At 52.2% G+C, this 20,352-nt stretch overlaps 1 protein-coding gene across 1 annotated transcript in view; it reads right to left on the bottom strand.

The window, feature by feature from the left end:
* LOC140396943 (peroxisomal N(1)-acetyl-spermine/spermidine oxidase-like) overlaps positions 1-20,352 on the bottom strand; it is a 62,132-nt gene that overhangs the window by 7,274 nt on the left and 34,506 nt on the right. Inside the window, exons 4-6 of the mRNA XM_072485894.1 lie at positions 3,760-3,953; positions 1,847-2,099; positions 223-335 (exon numbers count right to left, since the gene is read on the bottom strand). Coding sequence (XP_072341995.1) covers positions 223-335; positions 1,847-2,099; positions 3,760-3,953 — 560 coding nt within the window. The remainder of the gene's footprint in view (positions 1-222; positions 336-1,846; positions 2,100-3,759; positions 3,954-20,352) is intronic.

The following is a 20,352-nucleotide window of genomic DNA, read 5'->3' as shown; positions in this document are numbered from 1 at the left end:
TGTGTATGTGATTGTACAACATATACACCCCATAATATCATTACAAGACAAAGGAAGGGAGATTCACCAATCTTATGCTTCTGATAAGTAAATGTGGTCAAAATGGACAAAGGGCAAAGAATCAATGCTACAGTGTTGTAATGTTATTGCTGACCCTAATTATCTTCACACCCAGTGCAGCGGTGAGCACAGATTCAGTGGGCTTTCCCTAAGAATCCTTACCCAGGAATTGCCTAAGAAGCCTGGTGATGTTTGATGCTATTTCCTCTTCACATAGTGTCTCCATAAACTCTGTTTCTCGCCCCGAGCTCCAGGCCAAAAGCATGTGCCCATACCTACCAAACAGATCAAAGCTTCAGTCACTACCCTTTGATAGCAAATAAACAATAAACGTTGGACATCCGCCATACTTGCCAAAGATAGGCTAATAATAGTTATGGATCAAGATCTAACTGAGAGATATTGATCTAATTATATCACCTCAGTAGTTCTTCACTGTGCACCGTGACTAACAGGCAGAAATCATACTTTCTGCTTTGATTCAGTATAATTTGCCAGAAGGGGTAAAATTAGATTGTGAGCTGGACTCTCCGGTCTACCAGTCGTGTGTTTCTCGGCAGCGCGCCGTTCGCTGGCAGCGGGATTCTCCACTCTCGCCGCTTGTCAATGGGGTTTCCCATCGAAGCCATCCTACGCCACCAGGAAACCCATGGATGGGCGTGTGCTGCTGGTGGGAACATAGAATTCCCAACGGTCAGAGAATTCTAGCCGGTGTTTCTATTGTGGAGTTCCAATCTACCCTTCCTCATTTTCCTCACATTCACATCTTCTTTGGAGTTCTGAAGAAGAGTCAGAATGGACTCAAAATGTTAACTCAGATTTTGTCTTCACAAATGTTACCAGAGGTTTTTCAGCACTTTCTGTTTTAATTCACATCTATCTGCTCAACTGCAGTCCCTCGACCATCATATTCACTCCCAGAGGAAAACAAAATTACCTCCTCAATTTCTTACTGAAAAGCCCCTCTAATTTCTAACTTCCAGTGTTTTGGCCCTCAATTCTTACAAAGTTATTGAATGGGTCAGGAGCACTAGCTGCACCCTTGCTTTTAAATTAAAAACTTGTCCTATCCAAGCCCCTTGGTCCATAGCTATTTGAGAGCCTCATCCCACCCTCACTACTATTTTGCCCACAACAGTGAGAGGCCCAAGCCGGGCCAGCAGGTGGCCAAGCAAGCAAGTTGGTATTGGGTCAGAAGTATGGAGAGGGGGTACCTTCTTTGTTATGGAGGTATCCCTGGGTCCATCGAAGGGAAACCCCCTCTCAAGGTTACCTCTCTTTAGTCCTCCCCATTGGACTCTCAACCTAACTCCCCGCCTTGACCATATTTAAGAAACCGAATACACAACAACAATAACTTTCATTTATATGATGTGCTTGTACCATATACAAAGATACAATCCCTACTTCCGAATCCTTAAATCTGTGACCTGCAAACTTGACTGCATGATCTGGCTTATGACTGGACTGGTTATTACCCACCAGCTCTGGCCTGGATCACTTTAAACAATAACTCCATCTCTGAGAAGGTAAGAATAATCCCAAAGTCCTCAGAGATAAATCCAATTCCTCTCACCCTTCTCTCTGCTCTTCCTATCCTTATTTTGGTATCACGTGTGAGGACCTGGTGGATTACTTCTTCTCAATGGTTGAGACTATTCTTCATCTGTGTTAGCCTCCACCTCTTTAGCAGGCTTACTCTGTCACTATCACCAGATAAATAGAGAGAGCCAACATTTATATAGTTGCCTATCATATTTTCAATTGGTTCCTTACTATCCAATACCTTTCTACTGGGTTGAGCATATAAAACGAATAAATGCGTCGCCACCACTCAGCAATGTTCGGTTTCAGACCAGAAAATGGAGTTTCGTCTTCCCAAAGTAATCCAATCCAATGTTGTGAATTCTCCCAAAATGGTATCTCATACTCCAGGTAAACCTTATTTACCGTGCCAAAGCCAAGGCTTTTGATTGCATTCAACTTCTCCTCTGGGAGTTTCGGATGAAACAACGTATCTGCTTCTCCTTTCAGATAACCTAGTGAACAAATTTAAAGTTTGATGCACTCTTTCTAACTTAAGAAGCTGGTGTTTTTAAAAGAAAAAATAATCAGAATTCTTTCAGATTTTCTACCAATAATAATTCTCTTCCCTTCAATCGAATGGAAAAATTAGAATTGTAAATTAAGGGGCTTTACCTTATTTATAGTCTGCATTTCAGACAACAGCAAACTGCACTTTGTCTCAAATAGTTGTGGCATAAACATGTTTCCACATTTCACCATTCTTTAATGAGCAAAACTTAAAAAGTTATATACATAGTCGATCATATTTAAGAAACATATTATACTGCATCAAAAATTTGGATTTATCTGAGGCCTTAAAAGAAGAAAAATGCTCCAAAGTACTTTGCAGAAGCATGATCGGAACAAGAAACTGGACACCAATCAAAGAAGATGTTAGAAGAGGTGGCTATAAGCTTGGTCAAAGGGAGGGACTTTAAGCATCACTTTAAAGCGGGGAAACACTGGTGGTGGTTACAGAGCGAGGAAGGAATTTAAGCGTGAAGATGGGAATTGAAAATTCGATGCACTGGGGTCGCAAGCCTATGAAGGCCAATGAGCACAGAGGTGATCTCGGTGGATATGATTGGTGCAGGATAAGTCACATGCAGCAGAGTCTGAGATGAGCAGAACTCTATGCAGCACGGAAGATGACAGTCCCGTCTTGGAGAGCTGCCAGTCAATCTGATTGGTCAGCTGCTTGGTAGTCCCAGGACGGCATGGTGGCGCAGTGGTTAGCGCTGCTGCCTATGGCACTGAGGACCAGTGTCTGCGTGGGTTTCACCCCCATAACCCAAAGATGTGCAGGTTAGGTGGATTGGCCACATTGAATTGCCCCTTAATTGGAAAAAAATATAATTGGGTATTCTAAAATTTATATTTTAAAAAAAAAGCTTGGTAGTCCCAGCAATGCAAGGTAGAAGCCGTGGGAACTGCTGGGACTCTGGGCAGAATCGGAAGGGGAGGTTATGAAATCGGACTCAAGGTAGGTCCATGGCATCGACAGGGGGGGCTGGGTCTTAGGCCCAGCGAGAGGGGAGGGGGGGGGGGGGTGAGGGAGTTGGAGAGTGAGATTTGAGAGGCCCTTGGGGATGATTAAAGCAGGGTTATGACCGTGTGAGGGGTTCACATGGGCACACCAAAGAAGGATCTCCCCTTGTTCGCCCAGTAAAACCTGCTGTGCCACACACTTGACCCGGGATTCCCCCAGCTGCAGGTAAAATAGCACTTAAATAGTCATTACCTGAGGGCCTCAATAGGGCCAAGAGTGAGCAAGCTACCTAAAGCCTTGACTGTCCCCTGTAATGTCGGGGGCAAATCAGGGTTGGCAGGAAAGCAGTGGGCAGGCCATGTGCTGTATCTTATGAGCCACAAACATAAAATCCAACCCCTGGAGTATCTATTTAAGCTAATTAATGTTTATCATGAAGCATTCAATACTTCCCAACTCAAAAATGATCTGTTTCCAAACTCCTTTAACTGCAAAGTTAGCGATGTGATAAGGATAGGACCTAATCCTGCTATCACATGTTTCATTTTAAGAATATTATGACATATGGTAATTAGACCACCTTTTCAATATTTAGAAACTTCTCATTTAAAGCAATTACTGAAAGGAAGTGTTTCTACTCCTACCCAATGAAACTGTCACAATGACGTGATCGGCTAGAAAGAACTCTCCATCTTCACACACCACTTTGATTGGATGCGTTGTGCCGTCACATGATTCAAAATTTTCATTCCACTGGATTTGTTTAACAGGTTTCTCCAGCAGCAATTTCTCCCTTGGGATATCTTCCATCAGACATGAGATTAATTTGGGGAAAAATCTGGAATAGCACAAGTTTCACTTGTTAACAAAGCCTTAACTAAGATCATGCCTTGTGATTGACCCTGAATCAGTTTAATGTGATTCGATCTATTCACGAATACCTTTGTCAAGTATGATGTGCCAATTTAAATACCAGTCAGTAAATATGAAGATTACTTACTGAGTATCATAAAATGCATTTAACACTATCCATTACCTTTCGCAAAAATAATGATGTTGTCTAATGAATATTATCTACTACAGGTTTTCTCAAACTTTTCTGGTCATGGAACCTTTTTGACTCTCCAAGAGTACTGAATGAATGCCCCAGAAACTCTCTTATTGCGTTGAAGCGCCAAATCAGAAAAAAAAAGATTGTTTTTCCGCAATAGGTACAAATATACAAAAACCTAAGGCGAGATTCGCCGTTTCTGAGACTAAGCGTTGAAGCAAACGCAGAATTCGTGGACTTTCATGACAGAAAAACTAGGGCTGCACCTGGATCGATTCCACTGTTGAGGGCCTCGCACCAGTGTTACGTTTAACACAATCGATTCCAAAGAGAAACGGTGCTGGATTCGCCAGTTTTGCGATTTATGCTCAGGAGGCTGACAGGCTGCAGCTGCATATACACACTGCACACCCCACACACACCATCCCAGCCAACACGATGGCAGCGAGGAGAGCAGCCTTGAGATTTACAAATGCCGAGTTGGAGAACCTCTTGGATGCAGTGGAGGAGAGGCGGGTGACCCTGTACCCCAGCCCGGAAAGGAGGCAGCCAGCTGCCGCCATTTGCCGTGCCTTGGCGCAGGTGGCAGAGGCGATCAGCGTCACCAGCAACACCGTCCGAAACTGCATGACCTCCTCAGGTTGGACAGGGTGAGTAGGCAGCACCGCCCCCTGGCAATAACCCGCGTCCCACACATCCGTAACCCTACCCTGCCCAACCCGGTGGGCGACCGAACCCCTACCCTGCACCACATGCTGGGACCCATACCGGCCGTCATGGCCGGGTGCCCTGGCCACTGAGCACACCAGCTACCCAACTCCTGGGCTACATAAGTCAGATTGTCTAACACTGTTGTATTCTGTCCCCCCCCCCCCCACCCCTGCCCCGCCAGGAGAAGGCTGCGCACAACTGCTGGGGGCGAGAGAAGACAGGAGGGGGGCCTCCGAACCTGCGGGCCAATCAGAGGGCCCTGTACGTGGTTGGCGGCCCAGAGGAAATGGAGGTCACCAAAGTGGAGCTCGGCCGCGAGCGAGGAAGTGAGACCCTATTGAGTTGCGCTTCTACGTGACAAGTATGCCAATGCCCCAACCTCCCCACTACCCTCACCCGCATACCACCCTCACCCAAACACCAAACTCAGCCCCACACCACCCTCACCCCCACAACACTACTCCCCACCCCCAACCACACGCCCATCCCTACTCCCCCCCCGCCCGCCTGCGGTCTAATCATGCGTCCTGTCTTGTGTTTTACAGGACCTGCGGGGATGGGTCCCCCGCCCCAGCCAGTGCCACAGCCAGAGCACCTGCATGAGCCGAGCAGCGACGAGGAGAGTGATGCACTATCAATTACGACGAGACGAGAGTAGAGTGTAATCGAGGCTTTATTAAGCAGAGATGTGTAGCCTGCTGCAGCTGCCGCCGAAATGGCTGCAGCTTGGTGAGCACACACATTTATACTCCGCCTATTGGGCGGAGCCAGCAGGCAGGGATCCACCCCCGTACCTGTAGTACAGGAGCCTTACTGTATTACATCTCGTATGTGATATATACAACAGTGGTGACTACCACATTCACCCCCTGTTAAAAAAGAGTCCAGCAGGGGTGGTGGAAAACTATTTACATGCATTTTAAGGTTAACATTTTGGGAAAGTTCACAAATTCAGCCGATCGGGTGCCTTGATCCTCCGTTGCGAGCACCGCAGTCCCAGTGGCGATGCAGGCGTCGGTTTGGTCGCAGGTGACGCGGGGAGCATGTAGACTTCATCTTCATCCCCTTCAGACCAAGGGGAGGACGGAGCATCCTGGAGTGGGGGCTGTGGTGAGGTGCGCTGGGGGGAAGAAGGGTGGCGCCGGGGCAGAGTGGGGGAGGCGGTGGGGACCCAGCTGGTGCCAGGTCCCTGAGGGAGACTGTGTCTTGGCGGCCGTCGGGGTACGCTACGTAGGCGGACTGCGGGTTTGCATGGAGTAGCTGTACCCTCTCGACCAATGGGTCCGCCTTGTGGAGCCGCATGTGCTTGTGGAGGAGAACGGATCCTGGAGCTGCCAGCCACGTTGGGAGCGAAACCCCGGAGGTGGACTTCCTGGGGAAGGCAAGGAGACGTTCATGGGGGTTGCATTAGTCGCCGTGCAAAGTAGCGATCGGATGGAGTGAAGGGCGTCGGGGAGGACCTCCTGCCAGCGGGAGAGCGGGAGATTTTTGGACCGTAGGGACAGCTGGACGGCCTTCCAGACCGTCCCATTCTCCCGCTCCACCTGCCCTTTTCCCCGGGGTTTGTAGCTGGTCGTCCTGCTCGAGGCAATGCCCTTGCTGAGCAGGTACTGACGCAGCTCATCACTCATAAAAGAGGATCTCCGGTCGCTGTGGATGTAGGCGGGGAAATCGAACAGGGCGAAGATGGTGTTGAGTGCTTTGATGACGGTGGCAGACGTCATATCGGGGCATGGGATGGCGAAGGTGAATCTGGAGTATTTGTCGACCACGTGAAGTACGTGTTTCGGTCGGTGGAGGGGAGGGGCCCTTTGAAATCTACACTGAGGCGTTCAAAGGGGCAGGAGGCCTTCACTAGATGTGCGCGGTCTGGCCGTTAGAAGTGTGGTTTGCACTCCGCGCAGACCTGGCAGTCTCTGGTGATAGCCCTGACCTCCTCAATTGTGTAGGGCAGATTGCGGGCCTTTATGAAGTGAAAAAAATGGGTGACCCCTGGGTTACAGAAAGCGTCGTGTAGGGTCCGGAGTCGCTCCACTTGTGCGCTGGCACATGTACCTCGGGATAGGGCATTGGGGGGCTCGTTGAGCTTACCGTGTGATAGAAAATCTTGTAATTGTAGGTGGAGAGCTCGATCCTCCACCTCAAGATCTTATCATTTTTGATCTTGCCCCGCTGTGTGTTATTGAACATGAAGGCTACCGACTGTTGGTCAATGAGGAGAGTGAATCTCCTGCCTCCAATGCCGCACTGCTTCTACGATGGCTTGGGCCTGTTGCTCTACCTACCACTACTGGCCAATATTAACTTTAGGAAGGGCCCACCAGGTCAGGGAAACGAATGGCTTATCGAATTCGATCTGGCCCGCGGGATTCAAAAGGCTGATACGGGTCGATGGCTAGGAGTCTTTATCGGGTAGCGATCGCTGGAGTCAAACTTACAGTTTCTGGTCGATGTTCTTGCGAAGGTCGCGAGCAGGTGAAGAAGGGAGAGAGAGAGAGAGATCAGAACTTGGCCCCTCACTTTATAGGGCCCGGGGGCTTCCCGCCTCTCGGGGCGGCCCTTGACCCTGAGTCCCAAGTGATTTGACTTGTTCCCAATCATTGGGTTCGATATGCTCCAATAAGGGGGCGATTCCTCGATCGGGGGGTGGTCGTTCACCTGTCTTTGTTTCGGCCACTGCAGGCGCCGACAGGTCTGGCCCGGCATTCAATTGCTAATATGTTGCAATTGTTCCCGGGGATAGCCGATTAAACTGCAGATGTCTGGGTTGATGTGCTGCTAATAGTCTTGAGTATCGATCTGGGCCGACTTCCCCAGAGCCGAATACGCTATTCTGTCTGCAGCTGTCCGTTTGTGTCCTGTTGGCTGCTTTTCCCATCAGCCTTTTCGGTTAGCCATTTTAAATCGGGTTTTGGCCAAATGAATAGGGTATCAGCCATTTTAAGTGGCTACAGACCCTCCTTGTGATCCTAACGCGAAGCGTGAATGATCACATAAATTTTGTCCTTTCCGTTCCCTGACCGGGGGGGGGGGGACACACCTCCTACATGGCCACTATTCTGACCCTAGCTATGCACAAAAATTTACCTAAACAATTCTTGAGGGCGCTATGTCAGGCAGGGGCATGTATCTAAAAAATAAAAACCTGGAACCTCTAATTTTACCTAAATACACTCATCAAGCATTGCATTATCCTATCTCTCTAAAACATACAACAACAATCATAACATTCCATATCTTCTTTCCTGGCTTGGCAGTCAAGCTCAGGATCAGACATTTTCTGTTGATGGGGTTTTGTACATTTTTTTTATTTACAGAAAAACGCAAGTGCCTGTTTTATTATTCTGGTTTCATAGGTCGCGGGGGTCAGGGGTCTGATCACAACCGAATATAGGGGATTGGATCTGATATACCGGGGTTCGAGCGCGGTACGCTCTCCTTCTCCATTTGCGGAGGCACATAGTCTGCACTGCACAGCAGAGTATTGCCAACGCTAATAGTGCTTCAATAACGTACGACAGGGAGTACCAAGTTATGAACTTGGCACACCAGGATAATGCAGCGTGGCTGGTGACTGGGCCCTCGGTACTGCGGGGCAGTGAAACATTAACGGCAGGGGGGTTTGAAGTAATGGGGTCCGCGTTCCCGCGCAACCAAATGCCCAGTATAAAAATCTTGATCACGATGAAAGAAGTCCTCATGGCTGTCCTCTTTCTTTTTCTTTCTTTGTGTTCTCTGTTTTCTCCGGTCCTGGAGCTTCTGGAGTTCTGTAAAACAAGCATAGTATCTGTAACTACCTTGGTATAATATCCAGTATGTTAGTGTGTCTGTCCTTCGGGGCCAATTATTCCCTTATAATTGGTCACTCTATGTGACTCCCTCATTTTTTTTTTTCAAAACAAATGTTAGGACACAGCACACTTCCAAATGGTGGACCAGTGCTAAGTTTATCATCCAAATGTTCCTGGATGGAAATAGCATTTGGCAGCAACCCAAAGGTTGCCTAAATAAATAAAACTGTTTTTGAAAGGAAAAGGTCGAATGAGGTGCGTATGGGCCGCGACGGGTGAGATTTGGATGGAGTCCCTGTGTAGGACGGCTACCAATACCGTATCTCCCCTACCCGAGCGTTTTTGACCAACGGGGGGGTCCCCAGGCAGGGCGGGTCTCACGCCATTTCTCCACTGCCTGAGCAACCGACAAGAACGGACAAAAATGTAGTCATCATGGTGGGGTTGTGATTCTACCGTCAAATCAGATCGGGCATCTGGCACTTGGACTAGTACCAGCCGAAAAGCTAGTTCCTCTGAACAAGCGTTGGGTGCTGTGCTTCTACCATCGAATCAGAACGGGCGTCTGGTGGCCGAACAGGTATCAGCTAAAGTGTCTGCAGACAAGCTAGTTCCGCTGAACAAGCGTCTGGTCTGTTGACCAGGTATCTGCAGATAAGTTGGTACCACTGAACAGGCGTCTGGCCGCGGTGGGGGTTTTGGAAAGAGCTAAAATGTTTCAGGTGAATGGGTGTGTGACAGTGAGACCCATTCTCCTGTCGGACAAACAACATTAAGGAGTGCCGAATTTCGGAGGCATTGAGGGTGCGTGAAAAGAATGCCACGGGCCTGCCTGCCTTATTGAGGGTGGCGGTCAGAGCTACATCTGATGAATCACTCTCGACTTGGAAGGGGAGCGTCTCATCGAACATGTGCATCGCGGCCTTGGCGATGTCGGCCTTGATACGGTTGAAGGCCTGGTGAGCCTCGGCCGTCAGGGGGAAAACGGTGGAGTGAATGAGTGGGCGGGCCTTGTCCGCAGTTAGGGACCCACTGGGTGTAGTATGAGAATAACCCCAGGCGTTGTTTTGAGGGCCTTGGGGCAGTGGAGGAGGGGGAGTTCCATGAGGGGGCACATGCGATCGGGGTCGGGCCCTAGAACTCCAATTTGCACCACATAGCCGAGGATGGCTAAGCGGTTGGTGCTGAACACGCACTTCTCCTTATTGTATGTTAGGTTGAGGAGTTTGGCGATGTGGAGGAATTTGGAAAGGTTAGCGTCATGGTCTTGCTGGACGTGGCCGCGATGGTGGCATTATCCAGGTTCGGGAAGGTGGCCCACAGTCCGTACCGGTCAACCATTCGGTCCATCTCCCGTTGGAAGACCGAAGGGAACCCTAAGGAAGTGGTAAAGGCGGCCGTCCGCTTCAAGCGCGGTGTACGGGCGGTCCGCCTTGCGAATGGGGAGCTGGTGGTAGGAAGATTTCAGGTCCACTGTCGAGAAGACCCGGTACTGTGCAATCTGATTGACCATATCATATATGTGTGGGAGGGGGTATGCGTCGAGCTGCGAGTACCGATTGATGGTCTGACTGTAGTCAACGACCATCCTGTTTTTCTCCCCAGTTTTCACAACTACCACTTGGGCTCTCCAGGGGCTGTTGCTGGCCTTGATAATGCCTTCCCGCAGCAGCCGCTGGTCCTCGGACCTGATGAAGGTCCTGTCCTGGGCACAGTACCATCTGCTTCTGGTGGCGACGGGTTTGCAATCCAGGGTGGGGTTTGCAAACAGAGAAGGCGGGTCGACCTTAAGGGTCGTGAGACCGCATACAGTAAGGGGTGGTAAGGGCCCGCCGAATTTCAGGGTTAGACTTTGGAGGTTGCACTGGAAGTACAGGCCGAGTAGCAAGGCAGCGCAGAGGTTGGGGAGGACGTAGAGGCGGAAGTCACTGAACTCTACGCCCTGGATGGTGAGGGTGGCGGTGCAGTACTCCCGGATCGCCATGGAGTGGGATCCGGAGGCCAGGGAGATTCTCTGGTTAATGGGGTGTACCGCAAGGGAGCTGCGCCTTACCATATCGGGGTGGATGAAGCTCTCTGTGCCCCCGGAGTCAAGAAGGCATGATGTCTTGTGGCCATCGACCTTTACCATCGTCGACGCGGTTGCGAGGTTGTGCGGCCGGGAGTGGTCGATCGCGATGGAGGCGAGCTGTAGCTGGTGTTGGAAGGCCCCTGGCTGGTCGGCAGGCGATGAGTGGCCCGATGAGGTGCCCGACGGGCAGGGGTCCTGAGGCAGTAAAGATGGCGGCGCCCACATGGCGGACGGCATTAAAGATGGCGGCACCTACGGGCTGCACGAGGCCTGATGGGGGGAAGATGGTGGTGCCCCGGACCGCACGTGTCCTGAGGCAAGCAAGATGGCGACACCCATGGGCCAAACGTGGTCTGAGGCGAGGAAGATGGCAGCGCCCTCAGGCCGCACATGGGTGCCGGGGGCAAAAATGGCGGCGCCCACGAGTCGCACGTGGGGGGTGCAGGAACGATGGGCCTGGTTACAGCGGCGATCGAGCGGGCCTGGCACACAGCAGCGAAATGCCTTGGGATTGGCTGGGGGCGGTTGCTGGTGGGGTCCACGATGGGGTGTTTGCTGGTGGGGTCCACGATGTCCAGGAGGGGGGCGCCTGGTGCATTCGCTTGTACATTACGGGAGGCGACTGTTTGTGAGATTGCAAGTTTCTTGGTCGCCGCGAGGTCGAGGGTAGCCCCTTCTAAGAGGCACTGGCGGATGTACGCCGACCCTATGCCCGTAACGCAAGCGTCCCTGATTAGGAGTTCGGAATGTTCAACGGCCAAAATGGCCTGGCAATCGCAGTCCCTCGCCAGGGCGTGCAGTGCACGCCAAAAATCTTCCACAGACTCACCGAGGAGTTGATGCAGCATGGACAGGAGGTGCCTGGTGTAGAGCTTGTTGGACTGCTGAGTGTAGTTTTCTTTCAGTAGCGCCATGGCCTCAGCGTAGGTCGGCGTATCCTGGATGAGAGGAAAGATATCGGAGCTCAGCTGCGTATACAGGATCTGGAGCTTCTGTGCTTCTGAGGGTGGTTCTGTCGCAGATCCGATGTAGGCTTCAAAGCAAGCTAGCCAATGTGCGAAGGCCGACTTGGCATTGTCTGCTTGAGGGGGCAGCTGCAGGCGATCAGGCTTGATGTGGAGGTCCATCGTTGTTACATCCCTGCTTAATAAATTGATGCACTATCAATTACGATGAGACGAGAGTAGAGTGTAATCGAGGCTTTATTAAGCAGAGATGTGTAGACTCCTGCAGCTGCTGCCGAAATGACTGCAGCTCGGTGAGCACACACATCTATACTCCGCCTACTGGGCGGAGCCAGCAGGCAGGGATCTACCCCTGTACCTGTAGTACAGGAGCTTTACCGTATTACATCTCGCATGTGATATATACAACAGTGGTGACTACCACAGAGAACAACCCGGACACCAGCCCTCCCCCCGAGATCAGGAGACCCCAGAGCTCGGGTCAGAGGTTGACACTGATTTCCCGTCACAGCTGTCTCCAAAACCCTCCCCCTTCCCAGAGACACTCACCTCGGTTGGGCACTTTAATGAAGAGGCTCCTGGGACACTCACCGGTGCGCACCACACACACTCACTCTCATCTTTCACACACATACACTCACCCCCATCTCTCACACACACTCACCCTCATCTCTCACACACACTCACCCCCATCTCACACACACACACTCACCCTCATCTCTCTCACACATGCACTCACCCTCATCTCTCACACACTCACCCTCATCTCTCACACACACAGACCCTCATCTCTCTCACACACACACTCACCCTCATCTCTCACACACACACTCACCCTCATCTCTCACACACACACATTCACCCTCATCTCTCTCACACACACTCACCCTCATCTCTCACACACACACACTCACCCTCATCTCTCACACACACACTCACCCTCATCTCTCACACACACTCACCCTCCATCTCTCTCACACACACACACTCACCCCATCACTCACACACACACTCACCCTCATCTCTCACACACTCACCCTCCATCTCTCACACGCACACACTCACCCTCATCTCTCTCACACACACGCACCCTCATCTCTCACACACACACTCACCCTCATCCCTCTCACACACACACACACACACCCTCACCCTCATCTCTCACACACACACTCACCCTCATCTCTCACACACACACCTCACCCTCATCTCTCACACACACACTCACCCTCATCTCTCACACACACACACTCACCCTCATCTCTCACACACACACACTCACTCTCATCTGTCTCTCACACACACTCACCCTCATCTCTCTCACACACACACTCACCCTCATCTCTCACACACACACTCACCCTCATTTCTCACATACACTCACCCTCATCTCTCTCACACACACGCACCCTCATCTTTCTCACACACACACTCACCCTCATCTCTCTCACACACTCACCCTCATCTCTCACACACACACCTCACCCTCATCTCTCACACACACACTCACCCTCATCTCTCACACACACACTCACCCTCATCTCTCACACACACACTCACCCTCATCTCTCACACACACACCTCACCCTCATCTCTCACACACACACTCACCCTCATCTCTCACACACACTCACCCTCATCTCTCACACACACACACTCACCTTCATCTCTCACACACACTCACCCTGATCTCTCACACACACTCACCCTCATCTCACACACACACTCACCCTCATCTCTCACACACACGCACACACACTTACCCTCATCTCTCACACACCCTCACCCTCATCTCTCACACACACACTCACCCTCATCTCTCTCACACACACACACACACTCACCCTCATCTCTCACACACACACTCACCCTCATCACACACACACACACTCACCCTCATCTCTCACACACACACTCACCCTCATCTCTCACACACACACTCACCCTCATCTCTCACACACACACACTCACCCTCATCTCTCACACCCCCACCCCCATCTCTCACACACGCACCCTCATCTCTCACACACACACCCTCACCCTCACCTCCCTCACACACACACACACTCACCCTCACCTCTCTCACACACACACACACACTCGCCCTCATCTCTCACACACACTCACCCTCATCTCTCACACTACCCTCACCTCTCACACACACTCACCCTCATCTCTCTCTCACACACACACACACACTCACCCTCATCTCTCACACACACACTCACCCTCATCACACACACACACACTCACCCTCATCTCTCACACACACACTCACCCTCATCTCTCACACACACCCCCACCCCCATCTCTCACACACGCACCCTCATCTCTCACACACACACCCTCACCCTCACCTCCCTCACACACACACACACTCACCCTCACCTCTCTCACACACACACACACACTCGCCCTCATCTCTCACACACACTCACCCTCATCTCTCACACACTACCCTCACCTCTCACACACACTCACCCTCATCTCTCACACACACGCAGACACACTCACCCTCATCTCTCACACACTCACCCTCATCTCTCACACACACACTCACCCTCATCTCTCTCTCACACACACACACATTCACCCTCATCTCTCACACTCACCCTCATCTTTCACACACACACACACTCACCCTCATCTCTCACACACACACTCATCTTTCACACACACACACACTCACCCTCATCTCTCACACACACACTCACTCTCATCTCTCACACACTCACCCTCATCTCTCACACACTCACTCACCCTCATCTCTCTCTCACACACACACATTCACCCTCATCTCTCACACTCACCCTCATCTTTCACACACACACACACTCACCCTCATCTCTCACACACACACTCATCTTTCACACACACACACACTCACCCTCATCTCTCACACACACATTCACCCTCATCTCTCACACACACACTCACCCTCATCTCTCTCTCACACACACACACACCCTCATCTCACACACAATCAATTTCATCTCTCTCACACACTCTCACCTCTCTTACACACACATACATTCACTCACACATACACAATAACTCACTCGCTCACTCTCACTTCTCACACATGCACTCACCTCTCTCTCTCTCTCGAGGCCTCACTCACCCCATTGCAAATGCTGTTCCTCCCATTTTCATCATCGTTCCATTTTGTAGGCTCCGCTCCCCCCACTATTTCCCCTAGGCCCCATTCTCACCATCACTCCGCTGTCCGTGCTCACCCTAATCTCAAAATTTGAGTTTCGAGCTGTTTCCTGCTCATCTAATCAGAAGCTGGATTCTAGAGAAGCCAGCATCTATTGGACAAGCTGGAAACAGCATGAAGCACAAATTGTATTGATCAAAGTAATCTGCTGCGGAAACCCTGGAAGGCCCTCCACACCATCCAGTTTGGGTTCCCTGGTCTACTGAATACACGGGACATATTAACTGCTATTGCAACAAGGTTATGCCATGAAAGTGAATCTATGACCAGTGACACCAGAATCACCTTCTCATGGACAATTGGAGACAGACAATGAACGCTGACCGAGCCACAGCTACCCACATCCCATGAACGAATAATGAAAGAAAAAAACTGGTGAGATACTGTATGTATCATAAAAATGACATTGTCTGCCTACATTGGCTCTACCAAAGTATCTCCTAATGAACATTATCGTAAAAATAATGACATACCTAAAATAATGTCAATTTTCATGTCATACATTTATCATGCAAAACTCATCTCTATCACATAAATATCTTTTACCCAAAATGTTTGAATAATTGTGTTGTATTATGTAGTATTGTCTATCAGTTTCTATGTGGCAGAGTTTCACAACCTCACAACTCACAGCATCCCTACAGTGCAGAAGGCGGCCACTCAGTCCATCAGGTCTGCACCAACACTCTGAAAGAGCACCCTGCTTAAGCACACTTTGACTCATAACCCCACATAACCTGCACATCTCTGGGCAATAAGGGGCAAATTAGCATGGTCACTCCACCTAACCTGCACACCTTTGGACTGTGAGAGGAAACTGGCGCATCAGGAGGAAACCCACGCAGACACGGGGAGAACGTGCAGATAGCGACCCAAGGAGGGAATTGAAACTGGTCCCTGGCACTCTGATCTGATTTGATTTGATTTATGGTCCTGTGTACATAGGTGAAAAGTATTTTTCTGCGAACAGTGAGGCAGCAGTGCTAACCATTGTGCCACTGTGTTACCCCAACTGATAGAAATAAACATTACAGACAAAACGTTTCTAAGTCTGGTAGCGAGCGGGAACTGCCGTGTACTTCCCATTACTCAGCCTTGTGAGACCGTCAACACAATACAACGCTAATTGGTCCATTTAAGGAGGCCTCACACGCATCACGCCACAAATGAAGGCTCGCCGACTGATTCACCAGGACCGCACTCTCCAGCCCCCTGCCAACAAGGTTAAGCAGCACTTAAACTGCACTTGCACAGCCAACACCACACAGCTCGCAGCCACAGCGCTGAGACGACCGTACCCATGATTCAGAGATGCAGAGCTGGGGAAACTCCTAGAGGCAGTCGAGGACAGGAGGAAAGTCCTGTTCCCCCCAGGGTCCTCGAGGGTGAGCCACAGGGCAGCCAGTGCTGTCTGGAATAAAGTGGCAGCAGCTGTCAGCTCGAGAAGCACCTAGTGCCGTACGAAGGTCAACGACTTACACTGGGCCGTATGGGTGAGTTGGCACCGGCTGTGTCTCTTTTACCCCCCCTCCATGAGCATGCGCCTGGAACCCACCCCCGCCCAGGACCGTGCCGTGCCCTGGTCTGACCATCCTGCCCAACACTGATCAGGCGGGGACCGCAGTGGAGAGCCTGGTGCATGACATCAGGAGCATTAGTGGAGGTGTCCAAGGCATGTTGCAGTCAGTGACCACTGTGGCTTCGAGCCTCGGAAGACTGTCGGACTCGAGGGGGGACGTGACCCACTACCAGGCTGACCTTGACATGTCCTGATCCCAGATGGGAATGGCCAAGGCATTCTGGAGCTCGTCCCAATTGCTGGTGGGCATTGCTGAGGTGCTGCAGAGCATGTCCCAGTCACGGAGGAGGATCGCCGAGGGCTTCGACACAATAGTGCAGACATTGGGGTACCGCCAGGACGGAGAGTGTCAGATAACCTGGGGTAGCCAGGCTGAACCAGCTGCACCTGCATCCCAAAGTGAACCCCAAGGCCCTATGGGCACTAATCGGAAAGAAGGGATTCTGGGTGCCACCCCAGACCCGTCCCATGGAGTGAGGATGGTGGCCATCAGCTCCCCCAAGTTCCACCCCTCTGAGGACGTACGTCTCGCAGTCAGTGCCCCGAACAGGTGTGGAACCTGGGGAAAGCCATTGGCAGGTGCGCCAGGGCCCTCTGCTCCAGAGGATGCCTGCCAAAGGCATCGATGGCCACGGGATATGGTAAGCTGCTGACTGCCTCCACCTCTGATGTGCATCCTGGGGACACACCGAGATGCAGCGGTAGAGCATGGAAGGCTAAGCAGGCCAAGGATCACTGAGGATGCTGGGGTAGAGGGAGAGACGGGGTAGGTAGGGGGCTGGGGGGTGAGGGGCTGGTGGGGAGAGTGGGGTGGCACCATCGGGAGAGTAGGACGGTGTTGTACACTTGTGCAACATTAAAAACCCTTCACCAGAACCAGTAGGACACCTCTGTCACTTTCTTCGGCAATACGAACCCTTGCCCATCACCCCACCTTGGACACACCACGTGCAGGCCATGGGTGTGAGCGAGCACTCAGCAGACAGGCATGGGTCAGGCTAGGGCATAGATTGAGCAGCACCAGCGCTCAGCTCTCTGCGGGTTATCATCACGCCCCTGCCCTCGACAGTAACCTGCAGACAGTGCCGACACAGTCCCAGCTCCCTGGAGTGATGTAACAAGACCCTGGGAGGGTGGAAAATGGGAGTGGGGTGGGGGGGGGGGGGGTAGAGGGTAGCGATGACGGACGAAGCAGGCGGGTATGAGGGCCTACCTGGCTCTCTGGGCTTGCCGGACCTTTGCCGCTGCCACCTGTCCAGCAGCCACTGGCTGATGTTCCAGTCCCTCCCCAGGATCGTCCTCCAACCTCTGCTGGTCCAGTGCCTCCTCATCACCCTCATCCTCCTCCTCGGAGGTGGGCACATGTTCTTCATCTCCAACCTACAGCTCGTCGCCCCGCTGCTGTGCTAGGTTGTGGAGGACAGGGCAGGCGACCCTCCGGGGGCTGTACTGCATCACCGGAGTGGTAGAGGCATCAGAACCGCATTTTTAGCAATCTGATGCATCGCTCAATGGCAGCTCGGATGGCCACATGGACCTCCTATCGGTCCTCTGCGCCATTAGCCAGGTTCTCTGCGGGGTCCCCTTATCCCCCAAGGACCAGCCAGCCATTCTTGGGTGTTCCTCGAAGAGGCCGGGGCTGATCAACTACACCAGGATGTAGCTGTTGTGGACACTCCCCGGGAAGTATGCACACACACGCATATCTTCATCTGGTTGGGTATTCAGGGAGTGGAACCCCTTCCGATTAATGTAGGGCACTCCCAGATGACCCAGTGCATGCAAGGTGACATGGATCTGGGCATCCTGGCGATGGCGGAGAAACCTGCTGCCCGGGCATCTTGTTAGGCTTGGTCCATGTCAAAGTTTATATAGTTTCGTGACGGGCAAACAGGGCATCCTGGAAATGCAACCGTGGGCTGTGGCCTGCGAAATGCCACGCAGGTCCCCGCTTGAGCCCTGAATGAGTCCAAGGTTTAAAAGTTCAGGGCTGCGATGACCTTGACGGTCACGGAGAGCGGGTGTCCTCCTCCTCCACTTGGTGCCAAGTCCACGAGGACATGGCACAGCTGTTGCACCATCTCCTTGTTGAGGCGGAGCGTCCTGCAGCACGCGCTGTCCATCATCTGCTCGAAAGACCTGCGATGTTTGTACACTCTGGGCCATCGCGGGCCTCCCCCTCTGGGTCTCACCCTCGCCCAGGATAGGGGTCGGGGTCCGGCACATCGGCTGCTGCCTTGAGCCTCTGTCGACGCTACCGCCGCCTGGCCTCCCGGCCTACCAGCAGCACCACTGGGGCAAATTCAGATGGGTCCAAAATACTGTCCAGACTGTTCAATATCGGTAAGGCAGTAGGAGAGGGTGTTAGACTGGCACACACGGAGCCTCCCACCCCGAGACCCTCGATTGCCCCATTGATTCCCCCTCCCCCATGTCATTATATGCAAACATGCAGTGAATGAACACATAGAATAGGACACGACCAATGAGCAGTCAGGACACTCAAGGGTGGTATCTCACGATAAAAGGGATGAGGCACTCACACCCCAGCTCTTTCCACAGACTAACATCTACAGAGTGATACAGGGTGTATCCTCAGCATCACACCCTTGCTTGGAGCAAGGCTGGTTCAGTTAGACTGAGTTACTACATTTAGATTAGCAGAGAGTCGAACTCATTGAGAACTGTGCTAATAGTTCAATAAAACACATTGAACTCACATCAATGTCAGGAGCAACTTGTACTCAAAACTGCATCAAGTGGCAGCTTGTGTTATTCCAAATTACATAACACAACATGATACCAGGGGCAAGATTCTCCGATCCCCCGCCGGGTCGGAGAATCGCCGGGGGCTTGTGTGAATCCCGCCCCCGCCGGTTGCCGAAGTCTCCGGCACCGGAGATTTGACGGGGGCGGGAATCGCGCCGCGCCGGTTGGCGGGCACCCCCGCGCGATTCTCCAGCCCGGATGGGCCAAAGTCCCGCCGCTAAAATGCCTGTCCCGCCAGCGTAGATTAAACCACCTACCTTACCGACGGGACAAGGCGGCGCGGGCGGGCTCCGGGGTCCTGGGGGGGGGCGCGGGGCGATCTGGCCCCGGGGGGGTGCCCCCACGGTGGCCTGGCCCGCGATCGGGGCCCACCGATCCGCGGGTGGGCCTGTGCCATGAGGGCACTCTTTCCCTTCCGCCTCCGCCACGGTCTCCACCATGGTGGAGGCAGAAGAGACTCCCTCCACTGCGCATGCGCGGGAATGCCGTCAGCGGCCGCTGACGCTCCCGCGCATGCGCCGCCCGGAGATGTCATTTCCGCGCCAGCTGGCGGGGCACCAAAGGCCTTTTCCGCCAGCTGGCGGGGCAGAAATTCGTCTGGCGTGGGCCTAGCCCCTTAAGGTTGGGGCTCGGCCCCCAAAGATGCGGAGCATTCCGCACCTTTGGGGCGGCGCGATGCCCGACTGATTTGCACCGTTTTGGGCGCCAGTCGGCGGACATCGTGCCGTTTCCGGACAATTTCGCACCAGGAGTCTGTTCAATCTAGTTAGTTCAACTCAGCAAGATCCGTGATGACCAGCGAATGTATACCGGCACAATGGAAAAGATTCAGGCTCCTCACCAGCTCAGGATCTCCGGCAATCTTAGTTTTTGGAGTTCACTCTGATCCTCTGAGAGAGCAGTTACTGAAGATCAAGCATATGACCCTGCCAGTCGCGATTGAAACATGCACAGTGCATGAGCACGCTATAAATCGCTATTCCCAGTACAAAAAACAGCGGAAAATGATAAACTAGCCTCTCACGAGGTGGAGAGTGTGCAGGCCATCTCCCGGCTGCAGCGCCTCAACATTGACGAAAG

The sequence above is a fragment of the Scyliorhinus torazame genome, chromosome 2 (genome assembly GCF_047496885.1).
Source record: "Scyliorhinus torazame isolate Kashiwa2021f chromosome 2, sScyTor2.1, whole genome shotgun sequence".
Classification (NCBI taxonomy): Eukaryota; Metazoa; Chordata; class Chondrichthyes; order Carcharhiniformes; family Scyliorhinidae; genus Scyliorhinus; species Scyliorhinus torazame.
Note: the sequence above shows the minus strand (reverse complement) of the source record. Positions and strands in the feature narration are given on the sequence as shown.